This window comes from Cherax quadricarinatus, chromosome 44 (genome assembly GCF_038502225.1).
Source record: "Cherax quadricarinatus isolate ZL_2023a chromosome 44, ASM3850222v1, whole genome shotgun sequence".
In the NCBI taxonomy this organism is placed as follows: Eukaryota; Metazoa; Arthropoda; class Malacostraca; order Decapoda; family Parastacidae; genus Cherax; species Cherax quadricarinatus.
The window spans coordinates 19,721,844-19,742,628 of NC_091335.1; the positions used below are offsets into that span (position 1 = coordinate 19,721,844).

At 37.0% G+C, this 20,785-nt stretch overlaps 1 protein-coding gene across 2 annotated transcripts in view; it reads left to right on the forward strand.

The window, feature by feature from the left end:
* Window positions 1–20,785, forward strand: part of LOC128698412 (cytoplasmic aconitate hydratase) — a 200,069-nt gene that overhangs the window by 51,354 nt on the left and 127,930 nt on the right. Inside the window, exons 6-7 of one of the 2 annotated variants that reach the window (XM_070094166.1) lie at window positions 10,694–11,569; window positions 18,146–18,278. In XM_070094166.1, the coding sequence (XP_069950267.1) occupies window positions 10,694–11,569; window positions 18,146–18,278 (1,009 nt within the window). The remainder of the gene's footprint in view (window positions 1–10,693; window positions 11,570–18,145; window positions 18,279–20,785) is intronic. The other variant, XM_070094168.1, reaches the window with a different exon arrangement.

Consider the following 20,785-nt stretch of genomic DNA (forward strand, 5'->3'; position numbering starts at 1 on the left):
TCGTATGGTATTTATTGTTGTATTCTAGTTTTCCTGGTCTCATTGTATAGAATGGAAGACATATTACAGAAATTGAGATGATTTTGACTGGTTTTAACCCTTTCAGGGTCCGTCCCGTAGATCTACGGCTTTACGTTCAGGGTCCAAACCGTAGATCTACGTCATGAGCTCAGCTCACTCTGATAAACTGTGAGTGGTACATTTGGGCCTAGATATGAGAGAATACAGCTATGTGGTATGTGTGCACCACATAAAACAGATCCTGCAGCACACTGTGTATAATGAGAGAAAAAACTGAAATCATGATTTTTCGATTAAAACAGCGACTTTGCAGTGTTTTTTCATATGTTTTTTATAGTTGTATTTGCGATTTCTTGGTCTCATTTGATAGAATGGAAGACATATTACAGAAATAGAGATGATTTTGATTGGTTTTAGCACTGGAAATGGCTTGAAACTGAGCTCAAAGTAGCAGAAATGTTAAATTTTTGCCGATATTCAAGAGTAAACAAACGACCTCATACATCTAATACATGTCAGCTGGTGGGTCTAATATACATTCACAAATATGGTGATGATATTTATACAATTATTACAGTATTGCATAACAGTAAATCTTCTATTTTTTGGTGTGAATAAAAATTCATTATGTGAATAAAAAATCAAAATGGAATTTATTTGTAAAGCCTCAAAACGTAACTATTGAACAGAGGAAATGTTAGTTTAGTTCCAGGAATACCTACATTGTTTATTCTGGACCCTATTTTGAAATTGGAATATTTTGAACTTTGTATTAAATTGGCCAAATTAACAATTTACGATCACTTTAATTTGTAGTTGAAACGGTTGACTTGGCGATTTCTTATGCTCAATCGATATAATAGAAGTAATACTAGTGAAACAGCTAAGAATTTGGTTGACTGGAGTAATGTAATTGGCCTAAAATGGGAGTCAAATTCGGCAAAATCGCAGACTCGTAAATATCAATAACACATCAAAATTCGCGAGAGCATAATTTCATCAATTTTCCATCAAATTTCGTACTTTTTGTTTTATTACCTTCACAAAAAGATTCTCTACCATTTCATAAGAAAAAATGAAAATTTTTTTTTTTTTAAATTCTTGGACACTGGGGCACCACTTCAGATTTGGGCCTTGGACCCTGAAGGGGTTAAAATGAAAAGTACCTTGAAATTGAGCTCAAAGTAGCAGAAATGTTTGATTTTTACCAAAGTTCGAAAGTAAACAAATCATGCTAAGCATCCAATACACGTCAACTGGTGAATCTAATATTCTTTCACAAGTGCGCCGATATTATTTATACCATTTCTACACTAATGCAGTAGTCTGCATAACAGTAAATCTTCTATTTTTTGTGAGAATAAAAATTCAAAATGATAAGCAAAATGTAAGAGGGGCATGGGGACGTGTCTAATGAACAGAGGAAATGTTATTTTAGTGCCAGGAATGTCTTTCTTGTTTATTCTAGACCCTATTTGGAAATTGGCATCTTTTGAAATTTGTGTGAAATTGGCAAAATTGCTAAATTCTGACCACTGTATTGGATGGTTGAAATCGGTAAATGCATGGTTTCTAGTACTCATTTGATAGCAGAAATAGAGTTCAAGCGAAATAGTTATGATTTTTGTCGACTAGTACATTGGAATTGGCCGAAAATAGGGCTCGAAGTGGGCAAAATCGTCGAGACCGCTAACTTCGCGAGAGTATAATTCCGTAAGTTTTTTTTATCAAATTTCATACTTTTGGTGTCATTATGATCGGGAAAAGATTCTCTATTTTTTCATAGGATTTTTTTTTTTTTTTAAATTTGGGGGACCCTGAGAACAAGTCTCTGAGAGGGTCTGTGGACCCTGAAAGGGTTAATGAGAGCGTGCTTCTTGTGCTCGTTGGTATGCCGTATCAACAAGTTTTTGTTCATTCTCTACTGCATTATACTGCAGCTTGTATTTATTTACACAGATGGTATACAGTTTGCTCTACATCTTTCCCCCTCCCATTCATTCTGTATCTCAGATATTGCATTTTTTTTCTCTTCTCTACCGCAACCCATCTTGTTGTTAGGCGATTTTAACGCTCGCCATCATCTGTGGGGAGGGTCCCACTGTGATTCTGGTGGTGATCAGTTGGAGAGACCTCTCGCTTTTCATCCTCTTCGTGTCTTAACCCTTTCAGGGTCAAGAGGCCCTCTCCTAAACTTGTTCTAAGGGTCGAAAATTTTTCGAAAAAAAAAAATTTCTTATAAAATGATAGAGAATCTTTTTCTGATAACACCAAAAGTATGAAATTTGATGGAAAACTTCTGGAATTATGCTCTCGCAAAGTTAGCGGTCTCGACGATGTTTATGCATCAACGATTTTGCCCAGTTTGAGCCCTATTTTCGGCCAATTCCAATGTACCAGTTGACAAAAATCATAACCGTTTCTCTAGAACTCCACTTTTTCTATTGAATGAGTACAAGAAACCACTCATTTACCAATTTCAATTGTCCAATAAAGTGGTCAGAAATTAGCAATTTTGCCAATTTCACACAAATTTCAAAAGATGCCAATTTCCAAATAGGGTCCAGAATAAACAAGACAGACATTCCTGGCACTAAAATAACTTTTTCTCTTCATTAGTCATGTCCCTAGGCCCCTCTTACATTTCTTTTGCTTTCCACTTTGAATTTTGATTTTTCACAAAAAAAAAAAAAAAAATAGAAGATTTAATGTTAGGCAGAGTACTGCATTAGTGTAGAAATGGTATAAATAATATCAGCGCACTTGTAAAAGAATATTAGACTCGCCAGTTGATGTGTATTGGATGCATGACTTGATTTATTTACTTTTGAACTTGGGCAAAAATCGAACATTTCTGCTACTTTGAGCTCAATTTCAAGGTACTTTTCATTGTGAAACGAGTCAAAATCATCGCAATTTCCATAATATGTTTTCCATTCTATAAAATGAGACACTACAAAGTTTCTGTTTTAAACCAAAAATACGGTTGGAGTTTTTTTTTTCTCATGCACTGTGTGCTGCAGGATTTTTTTATACTGTGCACACTGACCACATAGACCCATTCTTTCATATGTAGGCCTACCAGCTTTCTCTCGCTAGATTTGAAGGCGCTAGAATTTATGTGTACTAGTACGGCACCAACCCTGGCGTGCAAGCTGTACTAGTACGGCACCAACCCTGAAAGGGTTAAGTTAGCAATTGAACAAGGATTAAAAAACAATAAAAAGCAAAATACACACACAGTACACTCATTACTTACCTCAAAATATTTGTAGTTTTAATGTAGGGTGAGAAGTGAGTAGTGTTAATTGTAAGAAGTTAGGTGTGGTAGGTCTGGTAGCCAACCAGGCCACCCCACCCCACCCCACCCCACCCCACCCAACCCCACCCCACCCACACATAATATACCTCGACATTTAAAGAGCCCTAGAACGATAAAATGCATATAGTGTACACTCATTACTTACCTTATAATATTTGTAGTCTTAATGGTCTTAACATAGGGTGCAAGGTAAATAGCAGGATAGGTAGGTATCGAATAGTGTTTTAGGTATCATAACCCCATCTGGCCATCCCACCCACACATTAAATACTAGGCATTTAAAGCACCCTAGAGCAATAAAATGCTTATACAGGACACTCATTGCTTACCTTAAAATATTTGTAGTCTTAATGTAGGGGGAGAGGTGAGTAAACAAGATTAAACGAATAAATGAGAGAGAGAGAGAGAGAGAGAGAATAAGAGAGAGAGAGAGAGAGAATGAATAAGAGAGAGAGAGAGAGAGAGAGAGAGAGAGAATGAATAAGAGAGAGAGAGAATGAATAAGAGAGAGAGAATGAATAAGAGAGAGAGAGAGAATGAAGAAGAGAGAGAGAGAGAGAATGAATAAGAGAGAGAGAGAGAGAGAGAGAGAATGAGAGAGAGAGAGAGAATGAATAAGAGAGAGAGAGAGAGAGAATGAATAAGAGAGAGAGAGATAGAGAATGAATAAGAGAGAGAGAGAGAGAGAGAGAGAGAGAGAGAGAGAGAGAGAGAGAATGAATAAGAGAGAGAGAGAATGAATAAGAGAGAGAGAGAGAGAGAGAGAGAGAATGAATAAGAGAGAGAGAGAGAGAATAAGAGAGAGAGAGAGAGAGAATGAATAAGAGAGAGAGAATGAGAATGAATAAGAGAGAGAGAGAATAAGAGAGAGAGAATGAATAAGAGAGAGAGAATGAGAATGAATGAATAAGAGAGAGAGAATGAGAATGAATGAATGAGAGAGAGAATGAATGAGAGAGAGAGAGAGAGAATGAGAATGAGTACATGAGAGAGGACAGCGCGAGTTATGTAAACAAACCAGCCGGACACACATGGTTTTAGTGCACTCTGCAAGCCGACTAGAAAAACATCTCATATTTATGTTAATTTATTCTACTGTGGGCATATTTATCATGTTTATATGTTACGTAGCATGTTTATTATATAATTTTGAAAAAAATATCATAGATGGATTAAGTAAAATGTCTATATTAACGTTTTATACGATATTTAATGCGCCTCACTTTGACTTTTTTGGGTTATTCTGGGTTCCTTAGACATATGCTACAATATATGATAATCTATGTAACTTTACTTGTGTATACCTGAATAAACTTTTTACTCAGTGATTATTATTATTACTACAAATTTTTATTATTATAATCATAATAAAAAAGAAGTGCTAAACCCACAAGGGTCATGAATAGCTATAAATAGAAAGCATATGAAAGGAACATTTTTCTACAGTTTAGTACTGGTGTTTGTCGAGAGAAAACGCAATTCTTCTGACACCTACCAACCGTTTGGTAAACAGATCTCATATTTATGTCAGTTTTTATACTGTGGGTGTATATATCATGTTTATATGTTATGTAACATGTTTATTACATAATTTTGAAAAAATATCATAGATGGATTAATGGAAATGTCTTTATTAACGTAATACAGTGGACCCCCGGTATATGTTCAAGTACTGACCGAAATGTATTGTGAAGTAGATTAGTCCATTTATACACGTACAAGCGTACATATACACTTACATAATTGGTCGCATTTGGAGGTGATCGTTAAGCGGGGGTCCACTGTATACGACATTTAATGTGCTCAAGAGATTATTATATGGCGTCAAGTAGAGAGATTCTTAGTGATTTTAATGTGTACCTGCGTGCCAGCACAGTGTGTAAGTATATTTAGATACAGGTACACATAAGCATAATTATCAGAGCATATATAAAATATGCAGTAACTTTAAAACTCTTGAAATTTTGGAAAATTTCCAGACATAATAGGGATGTGCTTACAGAGAATGTAAACAAACCAGGTGGGGCATGCCATATTTGAAAGACCACTTGCTGTATGGCAAATTTTGGTCATAATTTGAAATTGCTTTATTAGCAGAATGCTGTAAGGTGAAACGCCATAAAGCGGGCTGTACTGTATGGACGTTTACTGTATCCAAGAAAGAAACAATAAAACTGATTACATCTACAATATTTTGATTTTAAGAAAGCTTTTGAGAGAGTTCTCATCTAGATAGACTGTTTTGAAAACTGCAAGATATAGAAAGAAGACGTAACAGACTATTGCAGTGGATGAGAAATTTTCTGTTTGAAAGAAAAAATGCAGAAGACTAATGTGAGTTAATATATTCGTGGGGTAATGTCATGATCGGGGTGCCACAGGGATATGTGCTTGCCCCATTAATGTTTTTAATTTATATAAACCACTTGCCAGTAGAAACAGAAATTACACAAATGTTTGTAGATGTAAAAAGGCCATGTAAAATAAGAAATAAAAATGACTGCCTGCAGGAAGACCAGGATAGATTTACGTGGAGTGGTAGATTGACAGTGGTCTTTAGACTTTGACATCGTATACTGTAATTTGAAAAATTGTCTTTTACATTAAAAGTCCTGGCCTTGATGGATTAGATGTGTTTGAATGTGTTTAAGGAGAGATTAGCATATTGGTGATAAATATATATATAAATATGTACAGTGGACCCCCGCATACCGTTGGCCTTGCATAACGTTAAATCCGCATACCGCTACATTTTATCGCCAAGATTTTGCCTCGCACACCACTAAAAAACCCGCTCAACGCTGTTCGTCCGAGACGCGTCTAATGTGCGCCCTTAGCCAGCCTCACATGTTCCGCCAGTGGCATTGTTTACCTGCCAGCCTCCGCGGTAACATCCAAGCATACAATCGGAACATTTCGTATTATTACAGTGTTTTTGGTGATTTTATCTGCAAAATAAGTGACCATGGGCCCCAAGAAAGCTTCTAGTGCCAACCCTACAGTAATAAGGGTGAGAATTACTATAGAGATGAAGAAAAAGATCATTGATAAGTATGAAAGTGGAGTGCGTGTCTCCGAGCTGGCCAGGTTGTATAATAAACCCCAATCAACCATCGCTACTATTGGTGGTACAGCTACTGCTGCTGCTGCTGTATCACTGTCAGCTGCTGCTGTATCACCGTCAGCTGCTGCTGCTGCTGTAGTACCGTCTGCTGCTGCTGTAGCATCGTCTGCTGCTGCTGTAGCACTCAGCTGCTGCTGCTGCTGCTGCTGTACCACCGTCAGCTGCTGCTGCTGCTGTAGCATCGTCTGCTGCTGCTGCTGCTGTAGCACTCAGCTGCTGCTGCTGCTGCTGCTGCTGCTGTAGCACCGTTGTTGGTGTGGCTTATTGAGAATACCAAGAAACAATTAACCCCAGAGGGTTAGCCACCCAGGATAACCCAAAAAAGTCAGTGTCATCGAAGACTGTCTAACTTATTTCCATTGGGGTCCTTAATCTTGTCTCCCAGGATGCAACCCACACCAGTCGACTAACACCCAGGTGAACAGGGAAAAACTCCTGGAACTAGTGCTCATATTGGTGAATTTAAAGCCAGCAAAGGTTGGTTTGAGAGATTTAAGAATCGTAGTGGCATACACAGTGTGATAAGGCATGTTCTGGAAGAAAATGCCAAACAGGACCTACAGTACTCAGGAGGAAAAGGCACTCCCAGGACACAGTGTCTCATCAGTCATTGCTGCATCTTCAGTAAAGGTAAGTGTCATTTATTCTTCATTTAGTAGAGTAGTACATGCACAATATATATTGTGCATGTACTACTCTACTATTGTGCATGTATCCTTCTCTTTGTGTGTAGGAAAATGTATATTTCATGTGGTAAATTTTTTTTTTTCATACTTTTGGGTGTCTTGCACGGATTAATTTGATTTCCATTATTTCTTATGGGGAAAATTCATTCGCATAACGATAATTTCGCATAACAATGAGCTCTCTTGCACGGATTAATATCGCTATGCGGGGGTCCACTGTATATATATTTTTTTTTTCAACAAACCGGCCGTATCCCACCAAGGCAGGGTGGCCCAAAAAGAAAAACGAAAGTTTCTCTTTTTAAATTTGGTAATTTATACGGGAGAAGGGGTTACTAGCCGCTTGCTCCTGGCATTTTAGTCGCCTCTTACAACACGCATGGCTTACGGAGGAAGAATTCTGTTCCACTTCCCCATGGAGATAAGAGGAAATAAACAACAACAAGAACTAGAAAGAAAATAGAAGAAAACCCAGAGGGATGTGTATATACATGTATAAATATATATATATATATATATATATATATATATATATATATATATATATATATATATATATATATATATATATAATATATAATATATATATACACGTATATATATATATATATGTATATATATATATATAAATACGTGTATGTAATTTTTTTTTTCAACAAGTCTGCTGTCTCCCACCGAGGCAGGGTGACCCAAAAAGAAAAAAAATCCCCAAAAAGAAAATACTTTCATCATCATTCAACACTTTCACCTCACTCACACATAATCACTGTTTTTCAGAGGTGCCCAGAATACAACAGTTTAGAAGTACAGTGGACCCTCGACCAACGATATTAATCCGTTCCTGAGAGCTCATCGTTAATCAAAATTATCGTTAGTCGAGTTAATTTTCCCCATAAGAAATAATGGAAATCAAATTAATCCGTGCAAGACACCCAAAAGTATTGAAAATTTTTTTTTTTACCACATGAAATATTAATTCGTTTATCCACGCCAATAACAGTCTCTCAACATCTTCTGTCACTTGCGATCTCAGTTTTGAAAACATAGTTGCACCTTTGGCAAGACCAGCTTCCTTGATTGCCATTTTCTTGGCCACTACAGTAGTGATGGTTGATTGGGGTTTTGTGTACAACCTGGCCAGCTCGGAGACACGCACTCCACTTTCATACTTAGCAATGATCTCTTTCTTCATATCCATAGTAATTCTCACCCTTTTTGCTGTAGGGTTGGCACTAGAAGCTTTCTTGGGGCCCATGGTGACTTATTTTGCAGGTGCAATCACTAAAAACGCTGTGATAATATGAAATGTTCCGATTGTATGTTTGGATGGGACCGCGGTGGCTGGCTGGCTTGTAAACACTGGCTACAAGTGGATGTGTCTCAGACTGAACGAATCGTGTTGGTCGAGTTTTTTAGCGCTAGTTGAGGCAAAAATTTTTGCGTTAAAATGTATCGCTAGTCGGATTTAACGTTAGATGATGCCATCGTTGGTCGAGGGTCCACTGTATATACGTATAAAAAAATATACAATATGTCCCTCCAAACTGCCAATATCCCAAACCCCTCCTTTAGAGTGCAGGCATTGTACTTCGCATTTCCAGGACTCGAGTCCGGTTATATAAAATAACCGGTTTCCCTGAATCCCTTCACTAAATATTACCCTGCTCACACTCCAACAGCTCATCAGGTCCCAAATACCATTTGTCTCTATTCACTCCTATCTAACATGCTCACGCATGCTTGCTGGAAGTCCAAACCCCTCGCCCACAACACCTCCTTTACCCCTTCCCTCCAACCTTTTTGAGGATGACCCCTACCCCACCTTCCTTCCCCTAAAGATTTATACACTCTCCATGTCATTCTACTTTGATCCATTCTCTCTAAATGACCAAACCACCTCAACAACCTCTCTTCAGCCCTCTGACTAATACTTTTATTAACTCCACACCTTCTCCTAATTTCCACACTCTGAATTTTCTGCATAATATTTACACCACACATTGCCCTTAGACAGGACATCACTGCCTCCAACCACCTCCTCGCTGCAGCATTTACAACCCAAGCTTCACACCCATATAAGAGTGTTGGTACTACTATACTTTCATACATTCCCTTCTTTGCCTCCATAGATAACATTTTTTGCCTCCACATATACCTCAATGCACCACTCACCTTTTTTCCTTCATCAATTCTATGATTAACCTCATCCTTCATAAATCCATCCGCTGACACGTCAGTTCCCAAATATCTGAAAACATTCACTTCTTCCATACTCCTCCTCCCCAATTTGATACCCAATTTTTCTTTATCTAAATCATTTGATACTCTCATCACCTTACTCTTTTCTATGTTCACTTTCAACTTTCTACCTTTACACACACACACAAATTCGTCCACTAGCCTTTGCAATTTTTCTTTAGAATCTCCCATAAGCACAGTATCATCAGCAAAAAGTAACTATCACTTCCCATTTTGTATTTAATTCCCCATAATTTAATCCCACCCCTCTCTCAAACGCCCTAGCATTTACTTCTATTACAACCCCATCAATAAATATATTAAACAACCATGGTGACATTACACATCCCTGTCTAAGACGTACTTTTACCGGGAAGTAGTCTCCCTCTCTTCTACACACCCTAACCTGAGCCTTACTATCCTCATAAAAACTCTTTACAGCATTTAGTAACTTACCACCTATTCTATATACTTGCAACATCTGCCACATTGCTTCCCTATCCACTCTGTCATATGCCTATACAGTATTGTGTATTTTTATACGTATATACTTCTAAACTGTTGTATTCTGGGCACCTGTGCAAAAACAGTGATTATGTGTGAGTGAGGTGAAAATGTTGAATGATGATGAAAGTATTTTCTTTTGGGGGATTTTCTTTCTTTTTGGGTCACCCTGCCTCGGTGGGAGACGGCCGACTTATTGAAAAAAAAAATATATGATATATACGTACGTACGTGTATATATATATATATATATATATATATATATATATATATATATATATATATATATACATACATACATACATACATACATACATACATACATACATACATACATACATACATACAATGTATTTTAAAATTAAATAAATAAATAAATAAATAGTAATTGGAAAAGCATGTAGTTGGAAAGACTTAAAACCAGAGCTTAAAATTACTTGACATTGAATATTTGATGGTAAGATGATAAAGGTTGTATATTGTGGTTATTCTGTCAGCATGTTCAGAATTTAGTTGTCATTTAATGAAAGGTTGTGAATTGAATTTTGTTATTATGATTAAATATAACAAGTATCTTATTTAAATATAAAATACTTGCTTTTGAATATTAGGGTCTCTTGAATTTAGAGATGGTAAACATTAGAAGCCTTGGAGCCAAGCTCGTGGCATAGTTCATTAATGTTTGTCCCTTGTAATGTGAACTAAATACGGATGTTCATTTTGTAGAGGATGTGTATGTTCTAAGAATAAGGATGCTTTTGGCTGAGGCAGCATCTTGACAGTGTCTCTCCCCTGCAGACGTGGAGGGGACGACCCTGGTGGTGGGGGCACTTTAACCGGTCAGTCCTGTGGTCGTTGTGTGAACTATGGCCAGCCGGGCTGTGTTTCAACTGCCATGTCAGAGAGACGGACCAGTAGTCGTTCATATTCCAGGTTGCATCGTTCACGTGGACCTCACACTGAAGGGTCAAGGTCACGTCCAGGTTCCCCTGTGGTGCATTCTCGGCCAGCCAGTCCCTCAGTATATTCTTCCCTACCTGCAAGTTTTTCACAACAAGTGTACCTTATGCCTCCCACTGCATCTGTGTCAGGATCTGTGATGGTAGGAGTGCAGCAACCATGGCAGTTCCAGCCTGCTGCTTCTACAACTTCTCACCAACTTCCTGCCATGGTGACACATTTGACTTTGGGTGAAGCATTAGGGAATACTCTCAGTTATCAGCAACAAGCTATTCCGTGTACAACTGTAGTTCCTGGTTATAATCTTCCCGTGTACCCTACCCCACATCCTGCCCAGATAAATAGAATACAGCGCCCTGTAAGCTACTACATGGGTTCTCCATACATGCATCAGAGTAGTAGACCTGGTAGTCGGCCTACCACTCCAGATCAGTGCCAACTCCCTGACTCTGAGAGTCATCGTAGTGTAGATATAGAAGACATTTCACTTAGACCAAGAGGATTCCCTGGTTTAAGACAAAGACCTTTCACTTTAAGGAAGCAAGAATGTGATAATTCTGCTGTAAGTGTATCTGATACATCTAGTACCAGGACTGATACTTCAGCAACTCCTTCGTTAAGACTCTCAGTGTCATCATTGCCTTCGCCTCTTGACGTTCCTGGGATACCCATTCAAGACGAAGTGTGCCCCTTCCACGAGCGCCAGTCTGAATGGTTAGCACCTCTTGTTCTCGTGTTGCATACTAAGACAAAGCTTTATTGGTTAGCACTTTCACTGGTATTTAATATTAATGTACTGTATAAGTTAAATAATTTGGACAACATACAATATGTATCTAAAATTTTAAGACAAAATACAACGTACAAATTTTAAGACAGAGTACAAAGACTGGTCAGTGTTGAATGTTGATGCATAAGACTGTGCTAAGATTGGAACACAAAATGTTGAGTTTTAATATACTGATTTTGCACATTTGATTTAAATGTTAAATTTGTGCCGAGACCTGCACTTGCCAGATTATGCATTGATGATAAAAGGAATAGGACTTCGTCATTCACTAATAGTTTTTCTCATGAAGAAAAAAACATTACAGAACAAGCCTTTGAGGCAACGTTTTACCTCATGTTGAGCTTTTTGTCAAATCCCAATAAAAGCTTGCTCTGCAACATGTCTTGTTCAGTGTTGTCGGCAGTACACAACTGGGATCCAAAGATTTTTTTGTCTTTGTAAAATAAAATGGTTAACAGATAGGAGTAGAACTTTTGAATGGTGTTCCTTTTGTAAAGTTTGTTCACTCTGTAGATATAAAAATGAATGTGCATTTATTCATGCTTGCTGCAGTTTTGCTCATTTTCAGTAAATTTTTGCTGTTAACAAGAGAATCGTCAAAATTTTTTCCTAAGGTATTAAGTGTATAATATAGTTTTGTCACCTAAGCTTCTAGTATTAAGTTTACTCCTTAGTTTGCAATACAGTTCTGAGCCTCAGTTTGTTATATTGTTTATAGCCATCTATATTGGAGCAAATTTTGAAGCATGCTTGCTTAATGTTAGCAACATTGTCTCTTGGAATGCCAATAAGATCCATGGTCTCTGTTGACTGATCCTTAACCCGTAAACGGTCCAAACGTATATATACATTTTTTCAGCATTTGATAGTATGTAAAAAAAGTAGATCTTTTTTTTTTTACATTTGAAAACATGTAAAAAACTTTGATCTACGTTTTTTTTTTTGTTATATTTGAAAATATTTAAGAAAAACTTAGACCTACTTTTGGAGCACTACACATGTGAACGTAGATCTGCTTGGACCGTTTACAGGTTAAACATGCACACATTTATGGATATGCATATGGGCATGCTGCCATTATTTAATAAGCAAAATTCAAGAGAATCATTAAAGGCTCTTGTTGATAATAGAGGGTTAGAGACCCAATAAAGGCTAATTATAAGTACGGTAGATGACAACAGAAAATCACATATTAGCACTAGTTCTTTCTTTCTTTCAACACACCAGCCGTATCCCACCGAGGCAGGGTGGCCCAAAAGGAAAAACGAAAGTTTCTCCTTTTACATTTAGTAATATATACAGGAGAAAGGGTTACTAGTCCCTTGCCCCTTGCATTTTAGTTGCCTCTTACAACACGCATGGCTTACGGAGGAAGAATTCTGTTCCACTTCCCCATGGAGATAAGAGGAAATAAACAAGAACAAGAACTAGAAAGAAAATAGAAGAAAACCCAAAGGGGTGTGTACATATTTGCTTGTACATGTACGTGTAGTGTGACCTAAGTGTAAGTAGAAGTAGCAAGATGTACCTGAAACCTTGCATGTTTATGAGAGAGAAAAAAGGACACCAGCAATCCTATCATGTAAAACAATTACAGGCTTTCGTTTTACACTCACTTGGCAAAACGGTAGTACCTCCCTGGGTGGTTGCTGTCTACCAACCTACTACCTATAGTAGCACTAGTTATTTGAAATAATATTAGAAGATAGTGCAACTACTAGCCTGTTTACATGAGCATCATAGTAACCTGACCAGACAACACAGTGAAAGAAGCAACTCTTGAATCATCAGTTTACAAACACTTGTGTTTTATATATTTTTCTAATCTGGAGAGTGTGAAATTGTTGCCTATATAATAAAAATTGGTATATTAATGTACAAAATAAAGAATCCAAGTCCTCTGGTGGCCTGTAAAGAGGTTTTCTCCTCTCATCACTCTCCCTTCACCACTTTTATCTTCTTACATCTAAATACTAATGAGTCAAACCTTGTCAACACTTAGACTGACTCCTCTGTTTGCAAGTCTTCCATTACTTTAGAATCTGGACTTTGAGTTGTTTATTTTCTCATCAGAACCTCCACTCCTATATTATTCCTCTGTCACTGTTCACATTGGCATATTTACACGTGCTTCACACCCATGTAAGTGTGTTGGTATGGCTTATTTTCTTAAACAATCCCCCTCTTTGCTTCCATGGATAACATTCTTTGTCTCCACAGATGCCTCAGTGCACCACCCACTTTGTTCTCTTCTTCATTTCTGTGGTTCACTTCCTCCTTACTCTCTCCTTCCAGTTTAATCTCTAGTCTTTCATTTCGTAATTTTCTTAGTTTATCCTAAGCTAAATCCCACAGTTAGTATCATAAAATTGTCATGAATTAAGAATAAATAAGGTATTTTCCTGCAGTTTCCTAACCCTTTTTAACCTTTCAAGGTGTGATAGTCCTGAGAACATGACAATATTGCACATCATATTGTTTAACTTTATTTTGGTTATCCTAGGATAAAAATCTGTGTACAGTACAGATTTTTCTAACAGTTTCACTATGTATCAAGAAACTATAATAAATCTGGAACAAATAAGGTATCCCTCTGCCAGTTTCACAACCTATTTGCTAGGAAGGAAGCTGATAGTGGAAAGTCATGGATGCATTGTATGCATGTGCCTCTGAAACGGTTTCCCATGATGCACTGCATGGACCTGCCTGATCCTAGATTGTTTCCCAGAATGAGGAGATGGTAGGTAACCCAAACAGTAGAAATGAGCACTATAATGGCAGTTCTTGGCCAATTTGAAGCAAAAATTTTTGTACGTATTTTGTTCATTGAATACAGCCTGGTTTCCTGTGTACTAGTATGTCATATACAGTTTCTGTTAAATAGCTACAATGGAATGGATTGACGCAAGGCAAGAGCCATATACGTACTTCTTTTGATATTCCACATGTCTGACTCCATCTAAGTAGAAACGCATATAAAAACCCTAAAGATTTTGAACTCTAGCAAAAGATTCTGAGAGTTCATTATATTCCAGCTGTTTCAAAATATTGTCAAGAAACACTTTCTGAACTTGATGAAATTTATGAAGATTGAATAAAAGCCAAATATATCGAATGTAGTTTGCCTACCTAATTCCAGTCCGCAATTATGCTTGTGTGCTTCTGGTCTCGTATTTATTTCTAACCCCCAAAAATTCTGTTGCTCAATTTATAAATGCTGTTTTGTGTTACTGTTATCCATATTAACATTGCTGTTTTAAATAGTTTTGTTCTTCAGAACAAGCATTGTCTTTGATCATTTTATTTTTAAACAACCGAATTATGTTTAAACTCATCTGTCACTTATCTACATTTAGCTAATCAATGTCATGTAATTTTAAGTTCTAGTCTGTCTGCTGAAAATGTTTCGCCTAACTGTAGGCTTTTCCATGTAAGAAACTAGTGTAAAACAATTTCTGTATTACAAATGTGCCGTGGAAAATAAATATATTTTTATTTATAGGAGCTGACATGCACTTCTAAACCCCTGGCAGACTCTGATTCTTCCCTCAGTTCTGACAGCCTTCTCCTGTAGTAGCATTCACCAAATGCTGCTATAACAATCAGCATATAAAAACCATATAGCCCTCATGCATCTGATCTGCCTCTTTAAATAACAACTAAAGCTTCCCCTTCCCACCCTAGCTCTAGATTAGATCTTTCTCTGGGATCCAAATCCTGTGTTACATTCCCCCAGCCATCAGTTCTTATTCACCTCATTATTGCTACCACCCATGCCTGACTTTGTTGATCATTCTCTCTTTCATAGCCTTACCCCCTTCTTTCATTTACCGAATTATCTGTGGCATTGACACTGGATATAGTCTCATGATTTATTTTCTTGGCACCTTCAACATCACTGCTATTCTTTTATGGATGCCTTAGTTAATATCCAAAGTCAGAGCTTGGCAATGAAAAAAATGAAAATTAACTGATAAATATGAGAGTATGGTATAGGACGTGTCCAGAAGGCAACACAGCATGGGCAGGTGTTTACATCAAGGAGTGATACTATGTTCCACAGTCAGCCCTCCTGGCCCTTTATCACTCTCTTATTTACCCCTATCTCACCTATGGAATTTGTGCATGGGGCTCAACAACAATTAACCATCTCAGACCACTAATTACCCAACAAAAGGCTGCAGTTAGAATGATAAATTCTCACAACAGGCAGCACACTCCACCAATATTCAAAACACTCAACCTACTCACCATACAAAACATCCATACTTATTACTGCACCTATTACATACATAGAACACTTAACTCTGATATTAACCCTCCCCTCAAACATCTCCTTGCCAACCTCAACAGAACACATGACCATAACACAAGGCACAGATCACTCTTTGATGTTCCTCTTGTCCATCTCACGCTATGCAAAAACTCAATGCACATAAAAGGCCCTAAAATCTGGAATTCATTACCTGTAAATATAAAAGAAACACTACCTGTTTATAAATTCAAGTCTCTTCTCAAAGATCACTTACTCACTCAAAACCAAATAAATACTGAATAACTGAACCTTATAAATTGTATATCCTAAATGTTACTCACAATTATATCACACAAGTGTTAAACCTAGGACCCAATCTAACTTTATTATTTTTTTAAATACACTACCTAACAGAATACTCCATTCGACTGAATGTACAGCAATGCATGCAACCATATGACCTGTCTTTGTAATACTCATTTGTGCTTTATAGTTATCTGTTTACAATAATGTTTTATCACTGATTTCATCATTGCTTAGTTAATCTTAAGCTAATTTTAAGCCAGCCCGTAATGCTATGCATATAAGTGACTTTGGCATGCTGCTCTTACCTGTATTTTTTTGTACCTCTCTATGTATGCTAAAATTACTAAATAAATAAAATAAATAAACTAGGCCTTCCAATAAAACAAGCATGGAGGGGAAAGTATCCTGCTGTGCGTCAAATGGGTATTTTGCATATTGCTGTTGTGTTGCTTTCCTGTGACTAACTTTGGAATGAGATTTTGAATCTCAAGTTATAGAAAACGAATTACAGTTGTGGAATTAACGAGCATACTATATTAAAAATTTCATTTTTTTTTTTTTCAACAAGTCGGCCGTCTCCCACCGAGGCAGGGTGACCCAAAGAGAAAGAAAATCCTCAAAAAGAAAATACTCTTATTCTTTTTAGTAATTATTACAGGAAAAGGGGTTACTAGCCCATTGTTCCCGGCATTTTAGTTGACTTACAACACGCATGGCTTACGGAGGAAAGATTCTTATTCCACTTCCCCATGGATATAAAAGGAAAAGTAATTAGAACAAGAACTAAGATAAAATCAAAGAAAACTCAAATGAGTGTGTATAAATAAACGTGTATTTATTTATATTAGTTTATAATTCATATATTGGATTGAAATACGTACTGTATTCTAAATAATCTAAAATATTTCTACTGTGATTCATTTTATGCACAGTATGTACTGAACACAAAATATAAGAATATATGCTGTATTATAGAAATTATTGTCGCAGAGAGATTGGTTGATTTATATTTTTAGTGAAACTCTTAATTTCCCACCAAGCAGATGTGAACAAATTTTTTATGAAATGATGACAAAACAAGATTTATCATGATGAGATATTGTATTTATAGCTTCAAAAAAGTGACGTGAATAGGATTTCTGAATGCACTTTACACAAAAAAGCTAAAAAAAATTAACGAGTAAGACAGCTTGTTTTGTTTTATAATAGGACTTGAAGACTTAAATGTTGTTGTTAATACAAATAGGAATGTGGGTAGCCATTTCATTAGATGGCTATTTGGCACAGTGAAAATACTATTTTAGCACATGTAGTTATTTCATTTACAATAATATTGATGTAAAGCTAAGACTAAAATTATTGGCTTGCACAAGCGTGCATATTTATGTAGATATTTTAGGAGAATAGGGGTTTGCATGAGTCTTGTAATGTTGAAAACATAATGTGTAACTCTTTAATTAGTGTGTGACGGCTTTATTCTTGCATCCTCAAACTTAGAGGATCATTTCATTGTCACTTTTCCTTCTAATTCATATCTTATTTTATTGGTGTCTCTTCACACCATCCCCTTTTCCATTGCTTTATGATATTAACCCTTAAACTGGGTTAATATATTGAATATGTGATCTACATTTTGATCTACATTTTTTTACATACTTTCAGATGTTGAAAAAACATAGATCTACGTTTGGACAGTTTAAGGGTTAAAAATTTTGCTCATGTAGAAATCTTTCTTTGTGTGGCAAGTAAGATGAGATGTAGAATCCCAAGCAAATATTTTAGGCCATCCTACATAAATTACACTTACACTTTTGATTTAGTGAACTATTATTTACGTAGATCATATTTGACAATACCATTGCCCATATGTTTGAATAGAATTTACATGCTCATGTAATATAGTTATAAAGCCTTTAGTAAAATAATAATCTTCCTTCAGGTCGAGTGCATTACAAAAAAACCAAGAGATAGAATTTGAGCGTAACTATGAGCGCTTTGTCTTTCTCAAATGGGGCGCTCAGGCACTGAAGAACTTGTTAATTGTCCCTCCTGGCTCTGGCATCGTGCATCAGGTGAGAATTTATTAGATTTCACATTTATGAATTAATGCATTGTGCCTTATAGAACAGACATACCCCACCTAAGGGTATGATGTATTTTACAATACCAGTAACAATTTTTTGTAGCAGAATCACATACAGAATATACCTGAACATTTTTCTCCAAGACCCTGTAACCTATGAGGAAAAATTATATACTGTACTTAGAAAACTCAGTAGATTATGTACATGAATACTTGATGGTATAAGGTGATGCTGGGAAGGAAGGAGGGGCAGAATCATCTGAATACGTAATTTGTTGAGAGTGAGGCTGTCCTGTAGCTCAGTTGGTAGCACACTTCGCTCACATAGGGGAGTCTGTGGTTCGATCTCCAGTACAGGTGGAAACATTGGATATGTTTCCTTAAGACACTTGCTGTCCTTGTTCACCTAGCAGTAAGTAGTTACCTGGGTGTTACCAGAATGGGGTGGGTTGCATCCTAGGGACAATGTTACCTTAAGGTGTCTGAAATACTCTGCATAACCAGGGGCTTTTTATATAGTACATATATATCATTGATGTCAACTAGGTCTGTATAAGTTATATCATGTCCAGGGGAACCTCAGTTTTTGTATGCCCTAGTCTGTATGTAAAACTATAGTTTTTTTTTTTTCAACAAGTCGGCCATCTATAAAATCTATTTTTTGTTAATATTTTTGGGTGTCTGGAACGGATTAATTGGATTTACATTATTTCCTTTTTCTTTCAACACACCGGCCGTATCCCACCGAGGTGGGGTGGCCCAAAATGAAAAGCGAAAGTACATTATTTCCTATGGGAAAGATTAACAAAAAAAAATATATTTTATAGAGAATTACTATAGTTTTATATACAGACTAGGGCATAAGCAAGCCGAGGTTCCACTGTGCTTGTAGAAATAAAGATGACATTATTATTATTATTATTATTATTATTATTATTATTTTTTTTTCAACAAGTCGGCCGTCTCCCACCGAGGCAGGGTGACCCAAAAAAGAAAGAAAATCCCCAAAATGAAAATACTTTCATCATCATTCAACACTTTCACCACACTCGCACATTATCACTGTTTTTGCAGAGGTGCTCAGAATACAACAGTCTAGAAGCATACACATATAAAGATACACAACATATCCCTCCAAACTGCCAATATCCCAAACCCCTCCTTTAAAGTGCAGGCATTGTACTTCCCATTTCCAGGACTCAAGTCCGACTATATGAAAATAACCGGTTTCCTTGAATCCCTTCACTAAATATTACCCTGCTCACACTCCAACAGATCGTCAGGTCCCAAGTACCATTCGTCTCCATTCACTCCTATCTAACACGCTCACGCACGCTTGCTGGAAGTCCAAGCCCCTTGCCCACAAAACCTCCTTTACCCCCTCTCTCCAACCCTTTCGAGGACGACCCCTACCCCGCCTTCCTTCCCCTATAGATTTATATGCTTTCCATGTCATTCTACTTCGATCCATTCTCTCTAAATGACCAAACCACCTCAACAACCCCTCTTCTGCCCTCTGACTAATACTTTTATTAACTCCACACGTTTTCCTAATTTCCACACTCCGAATTTTCTGCATAATATTTACACCACACATTGCCCTTAAACAGGACATCTCCACTGCCTCCAACCGTCTCCTCGCTGCTGCATTTACTACCCAAGCTTCACACCCATATAAGAGTGTTGGTACCATTATACTTTCATACATTCCCTCCTTTGCCTCCATAGATAACGTTTTTTGACTCCACATATACCTCAACGCACCACTCACCTTTTTTCCCTCATCAATTCTATGATTAACCTCATCCTTCATAAATCCATCCGCCGACACGTCAACTCCCAAGTATCTGAAAACATTCACTTCTTCCATACTCCTCCTCCCCAATTTGATATCCAATTTTTCTTTATCTAAATCATTTGACACCCTCATCACCTTACTCTTTTCTATGTTCACTTTCAACTTTCTACCTTTACACACATTCCCAAACTCATCCACTAACCTTTGCAATTTTTCTTTAGAATCTCCCATAAGCACGGTATCATCAGCAAAAAGTAACTGTGTCAATTCCCATTTTGAATTTGATTCCCCAAAATTTAATCCCACCCCTCTCACGAACACCCTAGCATTTACTTCCTTTACAACCCCATCTATAAATATATTAAACAACCATGGTGACATTACACATCCCTGTCTAAGACCTACTTTTACCGGGAAGTAGTCTCCCTCTCTTCTACACACCCTAACCTGAGCCTCACTATCCTCATAAAAACTCTTTACAGCATTTAATAACTTACCACCTATTCCATATACTTGCAACATCTGCCACATTGCTCCTCTATCCACTCTATCATATGCCTTTTCTAAATCCATAAATGCAATAAAAACTTCCCTACCTTTATCTAAATACTGTTTACATGTATGCTTCAATGTAAACACTTGATCTACCCACTCTGAAACCTCCTTGCTCATCCGCAATCCTACATTCTGTCTTACCT